The sequence below is a fragment of the Bubalus kerabau genome, chromosome 3 (assembly GCF_029407905.1).
Source record: "Bubalus kerabau isolate K-KA32 ecotype Philippines breed swamp buffalo chromosome 3, PCC_UOA_SB_1v2, whole genome shotgun sequence".
NCBI lineage: Eukaryota > Metazoa > Chordata > Mammalia > Artiodactyla > Bovidae > Bubalus > Bubalus kerabau.
Genome location: NC_073626.1, coordinates 20343275 through 20367634, shown reverse-complemented (window position 1 = coordinate 20367634; position 24360 = coordinate 20343275). Strand labels below are relative to the sequence as shown.

The 24360-nt window shown below is 38.9% G+C and overlaps 1 protein-coding gene across 13 annotated transcripts in view; it reads left to right on the top strand.

Moving 5' to 3' along the window:
- Positions 1-24360, top strand: part of SLC17A1 (solute carrier family 17 member 1) — a 63625-nt gene that overhangs the window by 21301 nt on the left and 17964 nt on the right. For 12 of the 13 annotated variants that reach the window (XR_008711430.1, XR_008711432.1, XR_008711431.1 and 9 more), the window contains 8 exons: positions 2756-2989; positions 3561-3648; positions 3982-4068; positions 8448-8566; positions 8670-8834; positions 10063-10195; positions 10281-10428; positions 14968-15058. Coding sequence is in view for 10 of the 13 variants with exons in the window: in XM_055570819.1 (XP_055426794.1) it covers positions 2756-2989; positions 3561-3648; positions 3982-4068; positions 8448-8566; positions 8670-8834; positions 10063-10195; positions 10281-10428; positions 14968-15058 (1065 nt within the window). In the remaining 3 variants the exon portion in view is untranslated. The remainder of the gene's footprint in view (positions 1-2755; positions 2990-3560; positions 3649-3981; positions 4069-8447; positions 8567-8669; positions 8835-10062; positions 10196-10280; positions 10429-14967; positions 15059-24360) is intronic. The other variant, XM_055570826.1, reaches the window with a different exon arrangement.

The window sequence follows — 24360 nt, the reverse complement described above, 5'->3', positions numbered from 1 at the left end:
TATTTGTGATTAAAATTCTCAGCAAGTGAATATAAAAGGAACATGCTTCAGCATAGTAAAGACCAGCAATGTAACAAGGCCACAGATAGCATCATACCTAATGGTGAAAATCTGAAAGCTTTTCTTCCAATGTCAGGAAAAAAACAGTGATGCCCACTCCCACCACTTTTATTCAGCATAGTATTAGAAGCTTTCACTGGAGCAATTAGGCAAGGTAGAAAAGGAGGGGCATCCAAACTGTAAAGGAAGAAGAAAAATTGTCACTATTTGCAGATGACATGACATTATATATAGAAAATTCTAAAGACTTCACTAAGGAAACTGTTTGGGCTAATAAATGAATTTGGCAAACTTGTGAGGTACAAAATCAATATACAAAAATCTTTTGTGTTTCTGCTGCTAAGTCACTTCAGTCGTGTCCGACTCTGTGTGACCCCATAGATGGCAGCCCACCAGGCTCCACTGTCCCTGGGATTCTCCAGGCAAGAACACTGGAGTGGATTGCCATTTCCTTCTCCAATGCGTGAAAGTGAAAAGTGAAAGCAAAGTCGCTCAGTTGTGTCAGACTCCTCGTGACCCTATGGACTGCAGCCTACCAGGCTCCTCCATCCATGGGATTTTCCAGGCAAGAGTACTGGAGTGGGGTGCCATTCTGTGTTTCTATGCACTAATAAAAAACTGGCATAAATAAAATTAAGAAAACAATTGCATCAAAAAGAATAAAATAGCAGGAATGCATTTAATCAAGAAGGTGAAACACCTATGCACTAAAAACTACATGACACTGATGAAAGAAACCGAAGAAGATACAAATAAGTGGATAAATATTTTGTGCTCATAGACTGGAAGAATTCATATTGTCAAAAAGTCTACAGATTAGATGTAATCTTTATCAAAATTCCAATTACTTATTTTACAGAAATAGAACAAACAGTGCAATTTGTATGGACCCAAAATAGCCAAAGCAATAATAAGAAAGAAAAACAAAGTTAGAGGCATCAAGCCCTCTGATTTCGAACTATATCCCAAAACTATAATAATCAAGAAAAATTATAAACACAGACACGTTGATCAATGAAGCAGAGTAGGTAGCCCAGAAATAAACCCATACATAAGGTGGGCAATTAATCTATGACAGAGGAGTCAAGAATTTACAATGATGAGCAGACAATCTCTTCAATGAATGGTGTTGGAAAAACTAGATCCCTATCTTATAACAGACACAAAAATTAACTCAAAATGAATCCAAATTGGAACATAAAACCTAGAACAATGAAACTAAAAGAAAATATAAGTGAAAAACTCATTGACATTAGTCTTGGCTATGATTTTTTGGATTTGACATCAAAGTCAATGGCAACAAAAGCAAAAGTAAACAAGTGAGACTACATCAAACTAAAAGCTTCTGCACGGCAAAGGAAACCATCAACAAAATTAAAAGGCAACCTACTGAATGGGAGAAAGTATTTGCAAACCGTGTATCTGGTCAGGGATTAATATCCAAGATATATGAAGAACTCATCTAACTCTATGGCAAAGAAAAAATCCAATCAAAAATGAGCAGAGGATAATGACATTTTTCTGAGAAAAACGTCAGGTTTGTCAACAGGCACAAGAGAATGAGCTCAATATCATCATGGAAATGTAATTCAAACCCATATCACCTCACACCTGTCAGAATGGATATTATCAAAAAGATAAGAAATATTGTATTGGCTAAGATGCAGAAAGATGGGAACACTCGTGCACTGGTGGTATAATGTAAATTACTACAGTTGCCATGGAAAACAGTATGTATTAAGGTTCTTCAAAAAAATAACCACATGATACAGCAATTCTACTTCTGGGTATTTATCCAAAGAAAAAGAAAACACTAACTTGAAAAAATATCTACATCCCATGTTCATTGCAGCATTATTTACAATATCCTAAGCATTCATGAATGAATGAATAGATAATGTAACTGTGGTACTAATATTTAATAGAATATTACTTGGACATAAAAAGTATGAAATCTTGCCATTTGATGCAACATGAATGGATCTTGAGGGCCCTGCGCTAAGTGAAATAAATCAGACAGAGACAACTACTATATAATTTCATTTATATGTGAAATCTAAACAAAACCGAGCTCCTGGACACAGAGAATAGGTTGGTGGTTGCTAGTAGCATGGGGTTGGGGAGGCTGGGCAAAATGGGTAAAAAGAGTTAAAAAGTGCAAACATCCAGCTATAAAATAAGTTATGAGGGTATAGCATATGGCATGGTGACTACAGTTAAAAGTACTATCTTGTATAGTTGAAAGTTGCTAAGAGAATAGATCTTAAAAGTTTTCATCACAACTAGAACTAGAACCATATGTTGTCATGGATGTTAACTAGACTTACTGTGGTGATCATTTCTCAATACATGCAAATATCCAATCATGTTGTACACCTGAAACTAATATGCCAATTGCATCTAAATTAAAAAAAAAAAAAGTTTTAAATGTCTGTGCTGTGCAGGTATGGCAATAGATGACACCCTTTATAGCAAGAACTTCCTTATAGTTCAGGATGCCAATGATAAAACATAATTACACACAGAAAATGATGTTATTAGGAATAAGTAAGTCATATAACAGAGGAGATTAGGCAGAGGGCAGATATTTTACATGAGGTAAGCTGGAAGACAGAACAACCAGTTTTCCCACATTCCTGAACATTATAGAAAATCATTTGCAGAGTGGCTAGACCCGTCTCCTTTTTTCTTTCAGAACCCTGTGTATAACTGGAGCACTGAAATCCAGGGGATCATGTTAAGTTCCATCTTCTATGGTGTACTCATCAGCCAAATTCCTGCAGGATATTTATCTGGAATATACTCTTTAAAGAAAATGATTGGTTTTGCATTACTTCTCAGCTCTCTATTTACCCTGCTCCTCCCACTGGCAGCTGAATTTGGAGAAATTTTGGTCATTATATGCCGAGTAATCAAGGGACTGTCCCAGGTATAAAGATAATGCAAAATAGAATATTACTCAGCCATAAAAAAGAATGAATTTGATTCAGTTCTAGTGAGGTGGATGAACCTAGAATCTGTTATACAAAGTGAAGTCAGAAAGAGAAAAACAAATATCATATATTAACATATATATATGGAATCTAGAAAATGGCATTGAGAAATTTATTTGCAGGGAAGGGATGGAGACAGATGTAGAGAATGGACTTGTGGACCCAGTAGGGGAAGGCAAGAGTGGGATGAATGGAGAAAGTAGCATTGACATATATACACTACTAAATGAAAAATAGATAGCTGGTGTAAAGTTGCTGTAAAACACAAGGAGCCCAGCCTGGTGCTCTGTGATGACCTAAAGGGGTAGGATGAGTAGGGGAGATGCAGGCTCAAGAGGGAGGGGATATACATATAATTATGGCTGATTCACATTCTTGTACAGCAGAAACCAATACAACATTGTAAAGTGATTTTTCTCCAATTAAAAAAATAAAAGGATAATGCAAAAACTAGAGTTTAAATTCACAGAACATGTCAGAGATCAAATGTTCTAATCATTCTTTCAGGGGATAACATTAACAACTCAGCAAGTAATATGGATCAAGTGGGCTCCTCCCTTGGAACTAGGCCGACTTACTTCTCTGAGTTTGTCAGGTAATAACTTAGGGCCTAGAATGCTTAATCCCATTGTCATCTCATTGTAGCATGTTCTGCCCTAGAACATAAAAAATATGTGTGTTTTGAACTGTCAAGGGCTTTGGAAACCATCCACACTTTAAATATGTGGAAACTGTCTAGGACAGAGAAGAGGTTTCCTTATCTCTAACAATAGCAAAAAGAGAAGAAAGCAAATATTTCATTATTTTCTTCTGTTTGGTATTATATGAATATTTCACTAGAAGTTGTTCACTGCCACCATGAAGCTACATTATCTCCATTTCCAGATGCCTGCATTCATTAGGGATGTTCTTTGTGCCTTCTGATTAGGACTCCTACTAGGACCCTGTGTTGTCCTGCTTATCACTGGATTCATCTGTGACTCCCTGGGATGGCCCATGGTCTTTTATATTTTTGGTGAGTCTCTTTCTATAAAAATCCAAGTCATTATTTAAAGGTCTAAAAAAACTAAAAGTAAATGCAAAATTTAATAATTTATATGAAGTTAACAATATTAAAAATAATAAATCACCTTGAAGGAAAAAGAGCAGTCAACAGTCATTAATTTCTTTTTGCAAGCGAGACATCATGCTCAGAACTATACATGCATTATTGTACATAATTTCACAACTCTATAACATCAATGCTACAGAAACATATCCCTTACGTAAACTCATGGGGAAAGGGATGATCAGAACAGGTCAAACATAATATGAGTATACTATGTATACTTAACATCCCAAGCATGATTTGGTACATCATCTTATGTGAAAGTGAAAGTTGCTCAGTCATGTCCGACTCTTTGAGACCACATGGACTATACGGTCTCCAGGCCAGAATACTGGAGTGTAGCTATTCCCTTAACCAGGGGATCTTCCCAACCCAGGGATCAAGCCCAGGTCTTCCACACTGCAGGTGGATTCTTTACCAGCTGAAATACCAGAGAAGCCCAAGAATACTGGAGTGGGTAACCTATCCCTTCTCCAGGGGATCTTCCGGACCCAGGATTCAAACTGGGATCTCCTGCATTGCAGGTGGATTCTTTACCAGCTGAGCTACCAGGGAAGCCCTATCATCTCATAATCAAACACATTAGTTTCTAGAGTGACACATGAAATTCTCAACAAATTGGAATAAATGAAAAACTATAAAGGACTGGGGTTTCCAGATAAGTTAGAAAATCACTTTCAAATCTTGATTTTAAATTTGTCAATAAGGGACTGTGGATGAGTGCTTTTATGCTCGTTTGATAAACAAATAACAATATAGAGGCTTAATGCAGATGGATCTATTTATGAAGTGATTATTTAAAATGGTATAAAGATGTGGCAGAATCACAGGGTTAGAGAAGTGATCTGGTGCTAGCAAAACAGAAGCTAATACCATCCCCAGGTCCAAAGGGGCAAGCAAGGGAGTAGTTGAGGGGAATCCACTAGGAGAGAGTCCTGTAGAGATATCTACATTGAGAGGACCTGTGACTTTTCATAAGAGGGAGTATATATAGACTGAGGCAATGGTGGGGAAGGTGATAACTAGGGAAAGATACACCCTAATCTCATTCAAGTCTCTCCTTCTAATCTGCTTAGGCTTTCTTCTGCCCAAATCTATCTGGAAAGCAGAGGACATGGGGGCCTGTTGATGTTCATTCAAGTCAGCCATCTGTGGCCAAAGAAGGGTAAAGAAGGGTGGAGAGTGGATCTACAGGGAGCCTCCAATACTCACAGGGAGCAAATGGCCAAGCCATAATGTGAAAATATGTCTTCCATCCTCTCAGTTTCACTGCTCTTCATCACTGCCACTAGTCATCAAATATTTTTTTCTGTTCCTTTCTCTTATTCTCTTTCTGATATTCCCACTACACATATATTACACCATTGTAGTTGTACACAATTGTTGGATATTCTTTTCTTTTTAGTGCTTTTATTCTATTTGCATTTCAGGTTTGGAAATTCATATGGACGTTTCTTGAAGTTCAGTGATTTTTTTTCCTTCAACCATGTCTATCTATTAATGAGCCCAGTAAAGGCATTCTTCATTTCTGTTACAGTGTTTTTAATTTAAAGCATTTTCTTTTGATTGTTAGAATTTGTCTCTCTACTTACATTACTACTTATTCTTATATGTTGTCTTTTTCACAGGCTTTTTATCATGTGTTAAATTCTTGATCTCATAATTCCATACCTCTGCTAATATCGGAGTCTAGTTCTGATGCTCTGTCTCTTCAAACTGTTTTTTTTTTTTTTCCTATGCTTCATGGTTTTCTTGTTGAAAGCTCAGCAAAATTCACTAAAATGAACTGAAATAAATGGGACTTTAGTGTGAGGTTTTATGTTTTACTGGCTACAGGTTAATCTGGCTTACTGTGTGCTCTGTTTTAGAGGCTACAATTTCCTCTGGTATCTTTGTTTTTGTCTTTCCTGTAGTTTTTTTAGTTTCTCTAGAGACTTCTTAAATAAGGTTTGGGACATGCAATTCTAGCTGGATTCCCACTAACATGCAAGGATTCTTCTGATATGGTGGTAAGGTGCGTATGTGGGGAGACAGTGTTCTGTGGTCTATGATTTGGTCTCAGGGTTTTGGTGAGCCTGTGCCCCTGAGCTTCACCAGTTCTTCTCAGTTTTGTTTTTTTCCCCCTCCTTAAGTGAGACAGGAAGAAGGGTCTGGAGTTGGGTGTTTCCCTTTCCTTAAGTTGGTGAGGCTCTGGTAAAATAATTTCCCCTTGAGTAGTTTTTGTGAAGAACAGAATGCTGTAGATGTAATTTAAAATGGCTACTTTCCTCATCCTCTCCTAGAAGGATTAAGAGATTGTATTCTTATATTCACTGTGAGAATCTGGCAGGTCTTCTGGAAATAAAACTCACACAAGTGTGAGGGGTCTGCTTAAGCCTGGGCCCCTCCCCTCTAGACCTCTCATCTCTCAAACTTGTCCACACTGAACCTACAGTAAACCATCAAATGCTAGGTTTTCCAACCCTACTACTGACTGGTTCCATTGGAGTTTTCTGTTTCTGGGCTTCTGTTCTGGGAACTTGTAATTCTCTGCATCTGTCTGTCTGTCTCTCCAGAGTCAGGAGGGCAGTGGTTTTCCCTGCAACCTCAATTCTCTGCCAGATCAAAGAAGCATTGTTGATGTTTATAGTTTGTTCAACATTTGATGGTGACTTCCAAACTCCTTATATGCCTCCCAAATGTTAGAACTGTCCAAGCCTCGATGCCCATAAATCAAGTTGAAGTTCTTCAGTCCACATTTGACCTGAACAAGTATCATCAATCAACCCAACAATACCATTCTTTCCCTGGTGTCTGTACCTTTGACTCCATGCACTGAACCTCAGTGATCAGGCCTTTCCTTCTCATCTCAGTTGCTGTGGTCCTGCTCTCCCTGCATTGGACTTCATCCTTCTGGCCATTTCCTCTCAGTCTCTTTTGCAGAGACTTGCAGAGATTCTCCTCTTCTACTTTCCACTAACTGTTGTCTTTCTTCAAAGCTTTTCTCCAGTCTCCTCCTCTAAGCTATTTTCCCTCTCTAGACAATATAATCCATGCTTAAGTGTCAGTTACCACTTACTAACCATGTGCCCCTGAGCAAGTAAGTAGACCTTTCTGAGCATCCATTTTCCCATTTTTAAAGAAAGCTAATAGCATCAAATGAATTTTCTAAGGATTGACTACAGTAATTTAGAGAAATATATTGTATTTCCTGTGTATTTATTAGGTGTTCATGTCTATTTACATTTTGCCTTGGGTTTGGGCACTCAGGTCACAGAATGAGGTAGAAATGGTATACTGTCAAACTATTCTTTTAATGTTGTCTTAAAGTGTGTTGCAGAAGTCTGAGATTCTACAATGGCTCCAGCTTTTCACATGGTCTGATCTCATTACCTCTCATCCTCATCCATTACCATCCTCACCTTGCTCCCCGTCCAGTGACACTGGCTTCATAACTCTGGGCCTTGGTACTTATTTCTCCCTCAGCCTGGAGTATCTGTGCCCACATCAATATCCTCACTTTCCCTGAACATAGTGCTCCTTTGTTCCTCTCCCCATGACTCTATTCCCTAGCTCTTGTCACTGACATTTATTAACTTTTGCTTAATCACTATTCACTATCTCTCTCATCCATTAGAAAATAAACTCTGTAAAGGCAGGGCATGTGTCTGCTTTATTCACTGCTGCATTCCCATGACCTAGAATGGTACATGGTACATAATGGCATTTAACCAGTATATTTGTCAAATGAATGAATGCATTTCTGGAAGCCTGACTACTAAGCAATATACATTCCCTATCCTAACAGAGGATTACTTATGATCAGATCATTAGTATAAAAAAGTCAAAAGCAACAAATAATTTGGCAGACTCTTATGAGACTTGGACAATCCTGAAGGCCTAGGCTGCATCTTAGGAGTATTGGATAAGGCCTACTTCTCAAAACCAGGTGATTGTCTAGCCCATATGAGCCCAGTTACACCCTCCTCTCACAATAGAACACATTAAGGATCTGTAGAGATGATGCCCTAAGAGCAAGGAGGCCCAGCTATCCTACATGGAGAATAAAAGAGGCTAAGAAATCAGGAGAGGCCAGAGGGTTTGCTACCATTTCTGTAAAATTCACTCTGTTTGGAGAGGCAGGTGTGGATACAAAGAAAATTATGAAAAATGTAAGCCTTGTTGCAAAGTTCCAAAAAGAAAGAGGAGGTCCAGGTTCTCAGACCAGTAAATGAAAAATGCCAATTTGGAAAAGAAACTCACTACAGATAGAGCAATTTCAATTCTAATTTGTCCTGCTCTGATAGGTGCTTGTGGCTGTGCCTTAAGTGTTCTCTGGTTCATTCTGTTTTATGAGGACCCAAAGGACCACCCATATATAAGCAACAGAGAGAAGGAATACATCACATCCGCTCTCACCCAGCAGGTAGAACCCGCATGCTCCACTTTGGTATCTCCCAGATTCTGTGCCAAATGAAATGTGTTCCAGCTTGACCTAATGTGCTAATGATTAATGGGTTCCCTTCCAGGTCAGCTCAAGTACACTCATCAAAGTGCCCATCAAAGCTATGCTGAAGTCTACTCCACTCTGGGTCATTTCCCTCTGTAATTTTGCTTTTTTCTGGTCAAATACCTTCCTAAGTATTTATACGCCAATATATATTGACTACAAGCTTCATGTCGATGTAAAAGAGGTAAGTACACCTTTTCCTCTTCATTTTATGAAGGACTTTGTGCCCATGTCTTTTTCTCCCATGACTAGTCCTAGCTCTTGCCCATCCCTATATTATTTGGGCTTCCGAGGTGGCGCTAGTGGTAAAGAACCTGCCTGCTAATGCAGGAGACAGAGAGACATGGGTTCAATCCCTCGGTCAGGAAGATCCTCTGGAGGAGGGCATGGCAACCCACTCCAGTATTCTTGCCTGGAGAATCCCATGGACAGAGGAGCCTGGCAGGCTATAGTCCATAGAGTCTCAAAGTCGGACATGACTGAAGCAACTTAACACTCATACTATTTAGCTGATGTTCTTTACCTAGAGACTTCACCATTTCCAATTATTATGTTAACATTGCCCAGAACAAAAGGTGTAGACATCCTGTCTAGCACTCCCACAAAAATACACACCACCCAGGTTCTCACAGATTCCCTATCTCCCATTCCCTATAATAACAACCTCTGTGTATTCCTTAAAGCTTAATACCATTGTTCCCTCCAGGGATGGGGATCCTCCCCTGAAAGTCAATTGGCCAGAGTCTACCACCCATCATAGCTCATACCAATCCTCTCCACAGGGGAGAGGCAAAGAGTCCTGTGAACCCATGACTCATGTCTTGCTCTGAAAGGACTGGCATTCTCATTGCTTTTCTGACTTGAAAAAGTACAAATGCTTGAAACCTTCTGTTGCTTGATGCCATAATAACCAGGAAAGACTCCTTTAGAAATGGAGTCTGGGCTTGCCACTTTGAGACATTCTATAATGAATTTCCAACTACCCAGCCTAGGGACTAGCATGACAAAGGTCTTTTAAGCTCCATATGATTCAGTGTAATCTTCCACTAGACCATGGATTTGTTGCAAAGATTAACAGCAGCTGGTCCAAAATAAGCACCATATACATGTCTTCTATTATCATTATTATTTGTTATTTTCCTCAGGGACAGCATTTCCCATTCCCAACTTAGTTTTCCTCTCTACTATCTAGAACTTTCAGGTCCCATGATAATACAATAGAAAACTAAGCAGATTGTGATGTCTGTTTCTGGCCTCAAAACTATTTTTCTCTTTCTCTTGGGTAGTGTGAAATAATTCTGGGGTTGCATGTTGATTGTTTCCTGTGTGACAATACAAATTTTCAATACTGAATTTCAGAATAGGGATTATTCCATTTCTCATATTCACTCACAATAACATTTCCTCCTCAGAATGGGCTGCTGTCTTCCCTCCCCCATTTGTTTGCCTGGATTTTTGCTGTCCTAGCAGGTTATATGGCAGACATCTTCCAGACAAGGAATACTTTCAGTCTAGTCACCATCCGGAAACTCTTCACCTCACTAGGTAAGAAATAGCCAAAACGTTCAAGTATTTTGGGGTACCCCCCATCTTTGGCATGCACCTGACTGTTGTCTGAATCATTCCGCAGGACTTCTCCTGCCTTCCCTCTTCAGCCTCTGCCTGCTTTACCTGAATTCCAACTACTATGCCACTATAATTTTCCTGATACTTGCTAATTCAACAGGAAGCTTTGCTATGGGCGGACTAATGATAAATGTCTTGGATATCGCTCCCAGGTAGGTTTTTAAAATCTCTTTCTTGTATCTAAGTTCTTAAGGATGTTTTAATATTTCAACTATTTTGGAATTGATGGTCAACAGGCCAGACATTCTGAAGAAGCATCGATATAGGTCAGACTTAAAAAGTATATATTATCACTCCTCAACCAACAATTAGTAATATTTATTTTGCAACTAAGGACACTGTCATTCAGATACTTGATTATCAGCCTAAGATCTCACCACTGGCTTGGATGTTACCTAGGATTTTAATCCAGATCCAGTTGGCAAAAAACTTTTCCTCTTTTTACTGTGCTATATACCTTTTTTAGATATAATAAGTGAGACTAATGGAACCAGTTCTGTTGTTTGCACAACTCCAGGGGACACTGTCCAGGGCTGGCACTTTCTGGAGAACATAGATCCAATATGAACAGAATTCTCTGAAGTTTTATAAATCTGCGGCCTGGGGTAGAGAGGCAAAAATCAACCAAGAATATTCTAATTTGTCACAATTCTGTAAAGAATCTTGACCATCAGATCTATACTAGGTGAAGGCCAAAGTAACAAAGACATGTATGCATTTATTTATTTTTGAGACCCTCCTTGAAAATGCCTGAAAGTTTTCTGACTACTTGAAATTATATAAAGACATAAGAGGATTATTTGATACAGAATACACAATGCCAGTTGGGCTATATGCACTCTGAGAAACAGGTAAATTAAAAATGTAGCTACAAATAGACTAAGAAAATTATAAATAGCTACCATTTTGGGGGCCTTCCCTGTTGGCTCAGTAGTAAAGAATCTGCCTGCCAATGCAGGAGATGGGTGTTTGATCCCCAAGTCAGGAAGATCCTCTGGAGTAAGAAATGGCAATCCACTCCAATATTCTTAGCTAGGAAATCCCATGGACAGAGGAGCCGGGCGGGCTGCATGTCCATGGGGTCGCAAAAGAGTTGGACATGACTTGGTGACTAGCCAGCAAGAACAACCACTTATTATTTTTTATGTGACATGCCCCACTGTAAGATAATATTGTCCACAAGGTATGAGAAAAGAAACCGAAGACCAGGAAAATGAATGTATGTAAAGTCACATGATTAGTAATAAATAGAAGGAGGATTAGTACCTAGAATTACCTGCCTCCAGAGCTGCCTAGATGTAGTCAATGCCTCCCTAATGTTATTCACTAGTACCTGGTCAGTAGGATGGGAAATATCTTGGCCAGCAATGGCTTGGATATCACAGAACTTGACCTGCGTTGCATCATTCCAGTGGGTCCAAATTCCATGTTAGCCAGGTGATTTTGTAAGGTCACAGAAGATAGACTAACATACAATTTGGAAATATTATTAGCCTCTTAAGCTAGATCATCATTAATATTTAGGGCATATGTATTAATACATTATGTCACAAACATATTGACATAATACATTATGTCACAAACAATTCTTAAACTTTTTAATTAATGAGTTAAATGAAACTTATTCCTAATGTTCCTAGTCATATACCTCTCTTGCCTATTAAAAAGAGTTCCCTTAGAGGATAAATTACTAAATTGTCCTTTTAGGGGAATTTGATCTTTGCTAGAACTGAGGAATGGGCAAATGATTACATTTGTTTGAGTAGAACCCAGATGTTAAGAAAGAAGGTCTGGAAGGAAGAAGAGACACAGATGTGGGTCCATGAGAATATTGTTTTGGAAATAGAGTGAGATAGAGTGGACCTGGAAATGTAGTGACCATCTCTTTGGTGGGTAGCAAGAGTAGAAAAGCACAGAGGATTCTAAAGATGCTATGTGATGCATTAAGAAGGCACTATCATCCCCTTGACATTCTTAAAGGGAGGCTCCAAAACGTTTTTTAATTGCTTTTAATTATTTTTGACTGATGGATGGGTCATGCACTGGAGTGGGTTGGCATACCATCCTTTGTCCTTTGGGGATCTTCCCAACCCAGGGATCAAACCCAGGTCTCCCACATTGCAGGCGAATTTCCCTCCATGTGAGACTAAAGTATAGTTTATACATCTGAATCTTGTTCTGGTTCTACTGAATCATTATTAAACCAAATGTAAAATCAATTAAATTGAAAGTCTGTTTCAACAGCTATTTATACTTCATAATGCTTTTACCATGTGATGTTACAGCTGAAGAAGAAGCAATTTTAGAGCTAACTCCTGTCCAGGGAATCATCCAGCATTAGAACAATCTCAGGGCTTTCCTGATAGCTCAGCTGGTAAAGAATTTGCCTGCAATGAGGGAGACTTGGGTTTGGTCCCTGGGTTGGGAAGATCCCCTGGAGGAGGGTATGGCAACACACTCTAGTAGTCTTGCCCAGAGAATCCCCAAGGACAGAGGAGCCTGGCAGGCTATCCATGGGGTCACAAAGAGTTGGACATGACTGAGCACTTTTAGAGCTAATTTCTGTCCAGGGAATTGTCCAGCATTAAAACAATCTCAAGACTGTTTTCATTGCCCATATCAAATACCTACCATTTGAGGTTTGGATGGTATGAGGAATGGAGCATAAAAAGCTCTCACCTTGTCAATCTCAGGTTGGTGAACCACTCCATATTGTGGACATGTAATGATTTTCAGAAGAACTGTCATGGCACTCAGGACTCTTGACACTGGGAACTGCTGAATCATAAAGCAAACTGAATTAAGATTAAATGACTGTAATCACTCAGAATACATTCTTTAATCACAGTGAAATTAGGGTTGCTATCAAAAGCAAACAATAGATAACTCCCATTCTTTGAAATTAATGTTTAGGTCAAAGGAGAAATCACATTTGAAATTAGAAAATACTTTAAATTACAATGAAATGTGACTTATCATTGATAAGCATGTGGGGTGCATTTAAAAATCATACCCAGAGAGAAATGTATAGCTTTAAACTTATATATTGACAGACAATTAAGTCTTAAAATCAGTAACCATGTTTGTATCTCAAGTAGGTAAGGAAAAAAAATAGCAAATTAAGCCCAAAGAAAGTAGAAGGAAAGAAATTATGAAGATGAGGACCAAAAAAAAACCCCAAATGATACATAGAGCCAACAATATCAAAGTTGCTTCTTTTAAAATTAATAAAATAAGATCAAGAAAAAATTATCAATATAAGAAATGAAAAAGGGTTCATTGTAGTAAGTTTTAGCCCATAATAAAACAACAGAATATTGTAAACAATATTATACATATTATAAATATTATATATTATAATAAATATTTAAATATTAAAATATTATAAATTTTGCCTTTTTTGAAGGCAAAAGTGACAGAGGCTCCCAAAGGCAGAAGTGGCCCTAAACCCAGGGATTCTATTGCTAAAATAAAAAAGGAAGCAATGAATACTGAAGACAATTGGTGGTTTCTGCCCAATCTGTACCTGTGGCTGCTCATAACCATAAAATGTTCTTCTTCACATATTAAAAGACACTCTCCAGCTCCCCTCAAAAAGAGACTACTCAAATTTCCACCCTGTGACTACATACACCTCCACAATCCAGGGACTCTAGGTCCACTTGCCAAGAATGTTTCATTAATCAAAAACGAAAGCCAGGGGTTCAAAGACAATCAAATACTATTGTAGTTCCAACCTTAAGAGGGATGGCCAGGGGTGCATTTCAGGTGAAATTCTTGGACTGGAGCAAGAGGGACCAGAGCAAAAGCATACACCAGGGACTCTAGGCCCAAATGTGACACTTCTTTGATCAGGAACCCATAAATAAATTATACACTCCCCACCCACCCCCCCACCCCAATACTCAACATGTAAAGGTAGAGAAAGATTGGAATAGACCCAAGGAAGTAAAAGACAAAAAGCCCTCACTCTCACAAAGGGGAAGAATTGAAAGCATACAATCTTTGGTGGTGAAATGTGTTGGGCAGGAAAGTCACAGACTCCCTGTCCTGGATTGAACTAATTTCTTGTTTAGACAGATTCTGTTCTCCAAAAGGCACTTCTTTGTTCTTGATGACTGATAGATTTGACCCCTACTTTATGTGTTATTCCCTGTGGTTCCCCCTGCTTTCTGCAGTGCTCATTTTCTGCTGAGGTTGGTTTTGGCACTCAGGATTGGCCAATCACAGTTGCTTATAAACAAGTTTCTGGTTTCCTTGCCTGAGTAATCATTGCTGCTTGCCTGGGAACAATCACTGGGACCAGTAGTTCTGGGATGGTGAGAAGAGGCCAGGTGAACAGAACCCTTCAATTTTGTATTAATCCCAAGCCAGTTCCTATTACCAACACACATCACCTTTGGAATTTTTCATAGATTTCACAACTAGCTGGCTTTCACTTAGTATGCTTTCATTTTCTCAATATATTCATATTCTTCACTGTTAAAGCCAAGCTTTCTGACTCTGTAGTGCAACCAGAAAGTTACTTATATATCCGTATACTTTTTCAAACATTTTAATGGAATTTGAATAGTGGGAATGGGAAATTTAGGAAGTCAACAGTTCTCTCTTAAACTCTCAATACATTATGGTTTTTTCCTGTAGCATTTGTATCACTTTACATTTGTGTATTGTCATTCATTTTTGTATAGATATTATGGATTTCTTAGAGGAATTACAAATGTAATTGGACTAACAGGAGGACTCATTTCTTCCACTGTGACTGGAATCATCCTTAGTGAGGTAAGGAACATCAAGACATGGGTAGTTACTTTTCAAATATTAACTGTACAGAAAAAGAAGGTAATGCGTATAAAAAATTGCAGAGGAGACATCATCAAGAGGTGAGTTATGAGATTCTGTGTCATATTAAACTTGGTCAAATCAGGCATTGCCTCCAAATTCACAGATGATACAATTTCTTTCTTGTAATATGTCAACTAATTATGCTGGTAACTTTAACTGTTGGTTATTGAAACAGAGGTGGACTTCTTTGCTTTTTAACAATTAATGTATGCCTTGATCAAAATACTTAAGTTGACTGGGTCAATGGTGATATAAGTAATAAGACATGGTTTTATCAGGAAAGGAATGAAAAATCAGGAACAAAGACAAGTTTAAATGACCAAACAAAACAATTCTATGAAGGCTGGCTTCTGTTTCCATGGACAAAGTTACCTAAAATTCTCCTTTTAAAAATACTTAAAATGCCTTTTCTGGTGTTGAAGGAAGATAACTACTAGTCCAGAATTCTACAGTCCATCAAAAAAAAAAAAAAAAATCTGCCATAAAAAATGGAGTTTAAATGCATCCATTTTCAAAAAAAAAAAAAAAAAACAACAACAACAGAGAATTCATCAAAAGTAGGCTAGCACTGAGGAAAAAAAGCTAAAGGTAGTTTTTTTTTAGGGAAAAATAAAATTATCCCAAATGGTAGATTAGAGATATGAAAAAGAAAAGAGGCAACAGAGATGATAAATAAATGGGCAATTCTGAATGAATATTGTATAAATTGATAGTATCATGTAAAGAAACTCAATTCCCAGAGCTGGTTGCCTGAGGGCAAAATCACTGTAGTCACTCTGGTGATTCAGTTCAGTTCACTTCAGTCACTCAGTCGTGTCTGACTCTTTGCGACCCCATGAATCGCAGCACACCAGGCCTCCCTGTCCATCACCAACTCCCAGAGTTCACCCAGACTCACGTCCATCGAGTCAGTGATGCCATCCAGCCATCTCATCCTCTGTCGTCCCCTTCTCCTTTTGCCCCCAATCCCTCCCAGCATCAGAGTCTTTTCCAATGAGTCAACTCTTCGCATGAGGTGGCCAAAGTACTGGAGTTTCGGCTTTAGCATCATTCCTTCCAAAGAAATCCCATGGCTGATCTCCTTCAGAATGGACTGGTTGGATCTCCTTGCAGTCCAAGAGACTCTTGAGAGTCTTCTCCAACACCACAGTTCAAAAGCATCAATTCTTCAGCACTCAGCCTTCTTCACAGTCCAACTCTCACATCCATACATGACCACAGGAAAAACCATAGCCTTGACTACACGAACCTTTGTTGGCAAAGTAATGTCTCTGCTTTTGAATATGCTATCTAGGTTGGTCATAACTTTCCTTCCAAGGAGTAAGCGTCTTTTAATTTCATGGCTGCAGTCACCATCTGCAGTGATTTTGGAGCCCAAACAAATAAAGTCTGACACTGTTTCCCCATCTATTTCCCGTGAAGTGATGGGACCAGATGCCATGATCTTCGTTTTCTGAATGTTGAGCTTTAAGCCAACTTTTTCACTCTCAACTTTCACTTTCATCAAGAGGCTTTTGAGTTCCTCTTCACTTTCTGCCATAAGGGTGGTATCATCTGCATATCTGAGGTTATTGATATTTCTCCCGGCAATCTTGATTCCAGCTTGTGTTTCTTCCAGTCCAGCGTTTCTCATGATGTACTCTGCATATAAGTTAAATAAGCAGGGTGACAATATACAGCCTTGACGAACTCCTTTTCCTATTTGGAACCAGTCTGTTGTTCCATGTCCAGTTCTAACTGTTGCTTCCTGACCTGCATACAGATTTCTCAAGAGGCAGGTCAGGTAGTCTGGTATTCCCATCTCTTTCAGAATTTTCCACAGTTGATTGTGATCCACACAGTCAAAGGCTTTGGCATAGTCAATAAAGCAGAAATAGATGTTTTTCTGGAACTCTCTTGCTTTTTCCATGTTCCAGCGGATGTTGGCAATTTGATCTCTAGTTCCTCTGCCTTTTCTAAAACCAGCTTGAACATCAGGAAGTTCACGGTTCACATATTGCTGAAGCCTGGCTTGGAGAATTTTGAGCATTACTTTACTAGCGTGTGAGATGAGTGCAATTGTGTGGTAGTTTGAGCATTCTTTGGCATTGCCTTGCTTTGGGATTGGAATGAAAACTGACCTTTTCCAGTCCTGTGGCCACTGCTGAGTTTTCCAAATTTGCTGGCATATTGAGTGCAGCACTTTCATGGCATCATCTTTCAGGATTTGAAAGAGCTCAACTGGACTTCCATCACCTCCTCTAGCTTTGTTCGTAGTGATGCTTTCTAAGGCCCACTTGACTTCACATTCCAGGATGTCTGGCTCTAGGTGAGTGATCACACCATCGTGATTATCTGGGTCATGAAGATCTTTTTTGTACAGTTCTTCTGTGTATTCTTGCCATCTCTTCTTAATATCTTCTGCTTCTGTTAGGTCCATACCATTTCTGTCCTTTTTCGAGCCCATCTTTGCATGAAATGTTCCCTTGGTATCTCTAATTTTCTTGAAGAGATCTCTAGTCTTTCCCAATCTGTTGTTTTCCTCTATTTCTTTGCATTGATTGCTGAAGAAGGCTTTCTTATCTCTTCTTGCTATTCTTTGGAACTCTGCATTCAGATGCTTATATCTTTCCTTTCCTCATTTGCTTTTTGCTTCTCTTCTTTTCACAGCTATTTGTAAGGCCTCCCCAGACAGCCATTTTGCTTTTTTGCATTTCTTTTCCATGGGGATGGTCTTAATCCCTGTCTCCTGTACAGTGTCACAAACCTCAGTCCATAGTTCATCAGGCACTCTATCAGATCTAGGCTCTTAAATCTATTTCTCACTTCCACTGTATAATCATAAGGGATTTGATTTAGGTCATACCTGAATGGTCTAGTGGTTTTCCCTACTTTCTTCAATTTAAGTCTGAATTTGGCAATAAGGAGTTCATGATCTGAGCCACAGTCAGCTCCTGGTCTTGTTTTTGCTGACTGTATAGAGCTTCTCCATCTTTGGCTGCAAAGAATATAATCAATCTGATTTCGGTGTTGACCATCTGGTGATGTCCATGTATAGAGTCTTCTCTTGTGTTGTTGGAAGAGGGTGTTTGTTATGACCAGTGCATTTTCTTGGCAAAACTCTATTAGTCTTTGCCCTGCTTGGAAACCATTTCTCAACCATCACATTTACTCTGACTTTTCTTCTTAAGCCACAGATTATTTACCCACTAACTATTAATAATAAGTTTATTATTTGTTAGCTCAGTTGGTAAAGAATCCACCTGAAATGAAGGAGAGCCTGGTTTGATTCCTGGGTTGGGAAGATCTGCTGGAGAAGGGATAGGCTACCCACTCCAGTATTCTGGCCTAGAGAATTCCATGGACTGTATAGTCCATCGGGTCGCAAAGAGTTGGACACTACTGAGTGACTTTCACTTTACTATTTGCTAGATTGCTTTATCTTTGACCATGATTTATTGTACTGATACGATGACTGTTGTAACACCTGAATATACTTTCTCTGGCCCACTGGATTCAAATGGCTGTACAATCTTTGCCAACATAATTTGATGAATTCTGTGGTTCCAGAACCTAATAATATATATTCAAAGAAATTTAAGTGCCTTATCACATTTTAACAATCATGTTAAAGGCATGCCTGACCTTGAAAAGGGCTTCCCTTGTCGCTCCGCTGGTGAAGAATCCGCCTGCAATGCGGGAGACCTGGGTTCGATCCCTGCATTGGGAAGATCCCCTGGAGAAGGGAAAGGCTACCCATTCCAGTATTCTGGCCTAGAGAATTCCATGGATTGTATAGTCCATGGGGTCACAGAGTCGGACACGACTGAGGTCACTTTCACTTTGACCTTGACAAAAAAAAAAAAATGTAAGGGAAAATTTCAGAGACTGAAAATGAAGGAAGGGCTTGATTCCAGAGAGGTAAATGACCAGCAAAGCCACTGGCTGCCTTGGGGAAATTGCCCATGCTGGGTGATCTATAGCTTCAGTTATTATAGACAAACAGAGCACAAGCAATAATACCCCCAAAACCACTCACAAAGAAGAGCCAAAGTGAAAATGCTGACATAAGACTGTAATCACTAGGGACTATAAACTGATACCACTACTACCATGTATCTACAAGCTGAGAAATAGCAGTTTACAGGAAAATCCTCCAAATGTTCCTTATCCCACAACTTTGGCAGCCCCCCACCATCATGTGTTAGGATTTATGGTATCAGAAAGGCTGAAAACATCACTATAACCATGGAGACTCCATGGTCAGAGAGCTGGCCTCAATAAAAAACTCTTAAAGACCAGGGTGTGTTTTCTTCTCCTGAGCATGTAGCCCATTCAGCCAGTTCAGCCTTTCAATGAACTCATTTGGACCTTCTGAGCTGACTTTCCCAAAAGGTGGCAAGAAACGTGACTCCAGAACTGACTGAAGTTGTCTCTGCCTAGTGAGGAAACTTGTTTGTCTCAGCTTCAGCTACAAAGGGAGAGGGAAATCTGAATAAAGACTCCTTTGAACATTGGAAACAATAAACCATTCACAAGGGTTTGAGACCCTAATTCAAACTCTGTTGGGTCCTAATGCCATAAGCCAAGAAATTAATTTCAAGTAGTCCACAGATGTCTAGAAACAGTAAATAATTTTTTTTCTGAAGAAACTAACCCTAAAATTCATCCTCCAGAATTTCTTACGCATATAGTTTTGGTGAATATGATTTCACAATCAATCAAAAATTACAAAATGCTTGAGGAAATGAAATGTCATGTGAGAAAAGAATAAAAACCACAGAATCAGATCAGATATTGGACATATATGTATATATTTAAAGAACTAAAAGGATTGAACATATAAGAAACATAAGGTTTAACAAAGAGCTAAATCTAACTTCTGGCAATTAAAAATATAAAAATTAAAAATTTAGATTAAATACATCTAATAAGAGAATTCGTGATGCTTCTGCTTCAATTCATGGGAAAGGTAAGGAATTTGGACCAATTCTCTTAAGACAACTTAAAGGCCTGAAAATGTATGAAAACTTACCTGCACAGCAATTTTACTCCTTCTATAAGGAAGTCAACAGACACCCAAAGTCCCATCTAGTTCAAAGTGCAGAATGGGTCCATCCCTTCATTGGGAGAGAACCCTCTATACCAGGGACTATATATGTTCTATCATGCTGTATATAATGGTAGCATAACGATCCAATAGCTGCAATAAATATTTCCTTTCAGAAAAGGAGGACTGGGAGACAAACAGAAACCACAGGTCCTTAGTCATGCTGACACAACCCCCAGGTGGCTCAGTGGTAAAGAATCCGCCTGCCATTGCAAGAGATGTGAGAGTTGTGGGTATAATCCCTGGGTCAGGAAGATACCCTGGAGTAGGAAATGGCAACCCACTCCAGTACTCTTGCCTGGAAAATCCCATGGACAGAGGAGCCTGGCAGGCTATAGTTGATGGGATCGCAAAAGAGTCAGACACAACTGAGCGAATGAACACACACACACACACCAATGCTGATGACACACTGCTAGGCAGACAGTTTGAGAGCCACGTCCTGGTGAATGTTTGTTCTTCAGTGAGGCTCTGAAGCAAATGAAGGTAGGGCTGGAGGGCCTGTGGAATGGTCCCTCTTGATTAGTGTGTTTGACATAGAGGAAGGCAAGTGAATCCATTTGTGGAGCAAAGGGCAGGCTGGGAAGTAATTATTGCAGATACAATAATTTTTCTGGTTCTCCTTTTGGGCATTTCCCACTTCCTTGAAGTTAGATATATTTTATATAATTTATTTTGACCAGTGACACATGAGAGAAAGTGGTATGTGTTCATTCTGAAGACAAGCATTAAGAATCAACAGACCACTTTCTTGTTTTGACACAGCAACTAGCAACAGTCAGAACAGCAACTGCAAATCCATCAACCAGGAGCCAGGAATGAAGAGACATGGAGTATGATCTCTAGCCAACTTGCTATGAAGCTTGTTGTTGTTGTTGAGTTGTTAAATTGTGTCCAACTCTTTGTGACTCCAGGCTCCTCTGTCCATGGGATTTCCCAGGCAGGAATACTGGAGTGGGTTGCCATCCTTCTCCAGGGGATCTCCCTGACCCAGGGATCGAACCAGCGTCTCCTGCATTGGCAGATGGATTCTTTATCACTGAACACTGGGGAAACTATAAACCTTTGGTTTAAATAAAAACCAAATCTCTGCCATTAAAAGCTACTAGGATTTGTGAGGGGTTACCCCACTCCAGTACTCTTGCCTGGAAAACCCCATGGACAGAGGAGCCTGGTAGGCTGCAGTCCATGGGGCTGCTAAGAGTCAGGCACGACTGAGCGACTTCACTTTCATTTTTCACTTTCATGCATTGAAGAAGGAAATGGCAACCCACTCCAGTGTTCTTGCCTGGAGAATCCCAGGGACGGGGGAGCCTGGTGGGCTGCAGTCCATGGTGTCATACAGAGTCGGACATGACTGAAGCGACTTAGCAGCAGTAGGGAGCGGGTATTAGTATCTGTAGTATAACCTACTTTTTCTTGACCTATCTGGAGGATCTATCCAGAGTGAATCACATTAAAAGAATATAGAAGGTATAGAATATGTGTGGACTCAGGGAGAAGGCCCAACATACATTTAACTGGAGTTCCAGAAAACAGAATAGGACGGAAGTTAAATTTGAAGAAAAAGTGATTGTTTTCTAGTTTTACAGAAATACAGCAATTCACACCTTTAAGAAACCCAGTAATGACAAGTAGGATAAACTGAAATCCACAGTTGAATACCTCATAGAGAAATTATTTATATAAAATACATAAATATTATATAAATAAAAAATAAATATATAACACACATGCCTAAAATAGACATAGAAACATTGAAACTTGTAAGAACAGCAAAAAAAGATGAAGTAAACATTAACCAAAGATGATGATATCAGGAAAAAAAGTTAAAGCAAAAATACTAGAAACATTGAGAATCAGCTACTTAACAGTGAAGTGAAAGTCGCTCAGTCATGTCCAACTCTTTGCGACCCCATGGACTATACAGTCCATGGAATTCTCCAGACCACAATGCTGGAGTGGGTAGCCTTTGCCTTCTGCAGGGGATCTTCCCAACCCAGGGATTGAACCCAGATCTCCCTCACTGCAGGCAGATTCTTTACCAGCTGAGCCGCAAGGGAAGGCCTAACAGTTTCTTAGTACTTTCAATTTCTCCAGCAAAATTATCTTGTTCAAGTCTTAGCTACTTACAAGACATGTGACCTGGAAACACTTCTTAATCTCAGTGTCTCTAGCTGTAAATGCCTAAGATGACATAGAAACTTCACGGAGTTAAGGTAATTACCACATCAGATCATTCATGAGAGTATTAGATGTTTGTGTTCAATGCATAACAGCTATTAGTAGTTTTATTCTCATATACTTTTAAATCAGGAAAAATAAAAGTGTATTGCTAGCCACCCTATTGTTTAGCATTCTGAAAATGCTAGCAAACATACCTGTCAAGAAAACTAAATTATTGATATACACCATGTAAATGCAGAGGAAAAATACAACACTATGGACAGAGATTGTGATTATCTTCCTGGCAGGGGGTGAGGGATGAAATCAAAGTTAGATAACATAATGTGTAAAAAGCACAGTGTCAACTAAAATTGCAAAACACCCATGAGTATTTTGAAAATTGTACAAAGTCCATATGAAGAAGACTGCACACTTATTGAGCAACATCGGTGAAAATATTAGAAGGGAGACGCACATTAAATTTCTAGGTTGTTTTTCGTTGCAATGGTGAATGGAATTGTTTCCTTAATTTATCTTTCTATTTTCTCATTATTAGTGTATAGGAATGCAAGGGATTTCTGTGTGTTGATTTTATATCCTGCAACTTTACTATATTCATTGATTAGTTCTCATAATTTTCTGGTGGAGTTTTTAGGGTTTTCTATGTAGAGGATCATGTCATCTGCAAACAGTGAGAGTTTTACTTCTTCTTTTCCAATTTGGATTCCTTTTATTTCTTTTTCTGCTCTGATTGCTGTGGCCAAAACTTCCAAAACTATGTTGAATAGTAATGGTGAAAGTGGGCACCCTTGTCTTGTTCCTGACTTTAGAGGAAATGCTTTCAATTTTTCACCATTGAGGATAATGTTTGCTGTGGGTTTGTCATATATAGCTTTTATTATGTTGAGGTATGTTCCTTCTATTCCTGCTTTCTGGAGAGTTTTGATCATAAATGGATGTTGAATTTTGTCAAAGGCTTTCTCTGCATCTATTGAGATAATCATATGATTTTTATTTTTCAATTTGTTAATGTGGTGTATTACATTGATTGATTTGCGGATGTTGAAGAATCCTTGCATCCCTGGGATAAAGCCCACTTGGTCATGGTGTATGATCTTTTTAATGTGTTGTTGGATTCTGATTGCTAGAATTTTCTTAAGGATTTTTGCATCTATGTTCATCAGTGATATTGGCCTGTAGTTTTCTTTTTTTGTGGGATCTTTGTCAGGTATTAGGGTGATGGTGGCCTCATAGAATGAGTTTGGAAGTTTACCTCCCTCTGCAATTTTCTGGAAGAGTTTGAGCAGGATAGGTGTTGGCTCTTCTCTAAATTTTTGGTAGAATTCAGCTGTGAAGCCGTCTGGAACTGGGCTTTTGTTTGCTGGAAGATTTTTGATTACAGTTTCAATTTCCGTGCTTGTGATGGGTCTGTTAAGATTTTCTATTTCTTCCTGGTCGAGTTTTGGAAAGTTGTACTTTTCTAAGAATTTGTCCATTTCTTCCACGTTGTCCATTGTATTGGCATATAATTGCTGATAGTAGTCTCTTATGATCCTTTGTATTTCTGTGTTGTCTGTTGTGATCTCTCCATTTTCATTTCAAAGAAACTAAAGACCAAAAAAAAAAAAGAAACTAAAGGCCTATATATAGAAAATTATAAAACACTGGTGAAAGAAATCAAAGAGGACACTAATAGATGGAGAAATATACCAGGTTCATGGATTGGAAGAATCAATATAGTGAAAATGAGTATACTACCCAAAGCAATTTATAGATTCAATGCAATCCCTATCAAGCTACCAACGGTATTCTTCACAGAGCTAGAACAAATAATTTCACAATTTGTATGGAAATACAAAAAACCTTGAATAGCCAAAGCAATCTTGAGAAAGAAGAATGGAACTGGAGGAATCAACCTGCCTGACTTCAGGCTCTACTACAAAGCCACAGTCATCAAGACAGTATGGTAGTGGCACAAAGACAG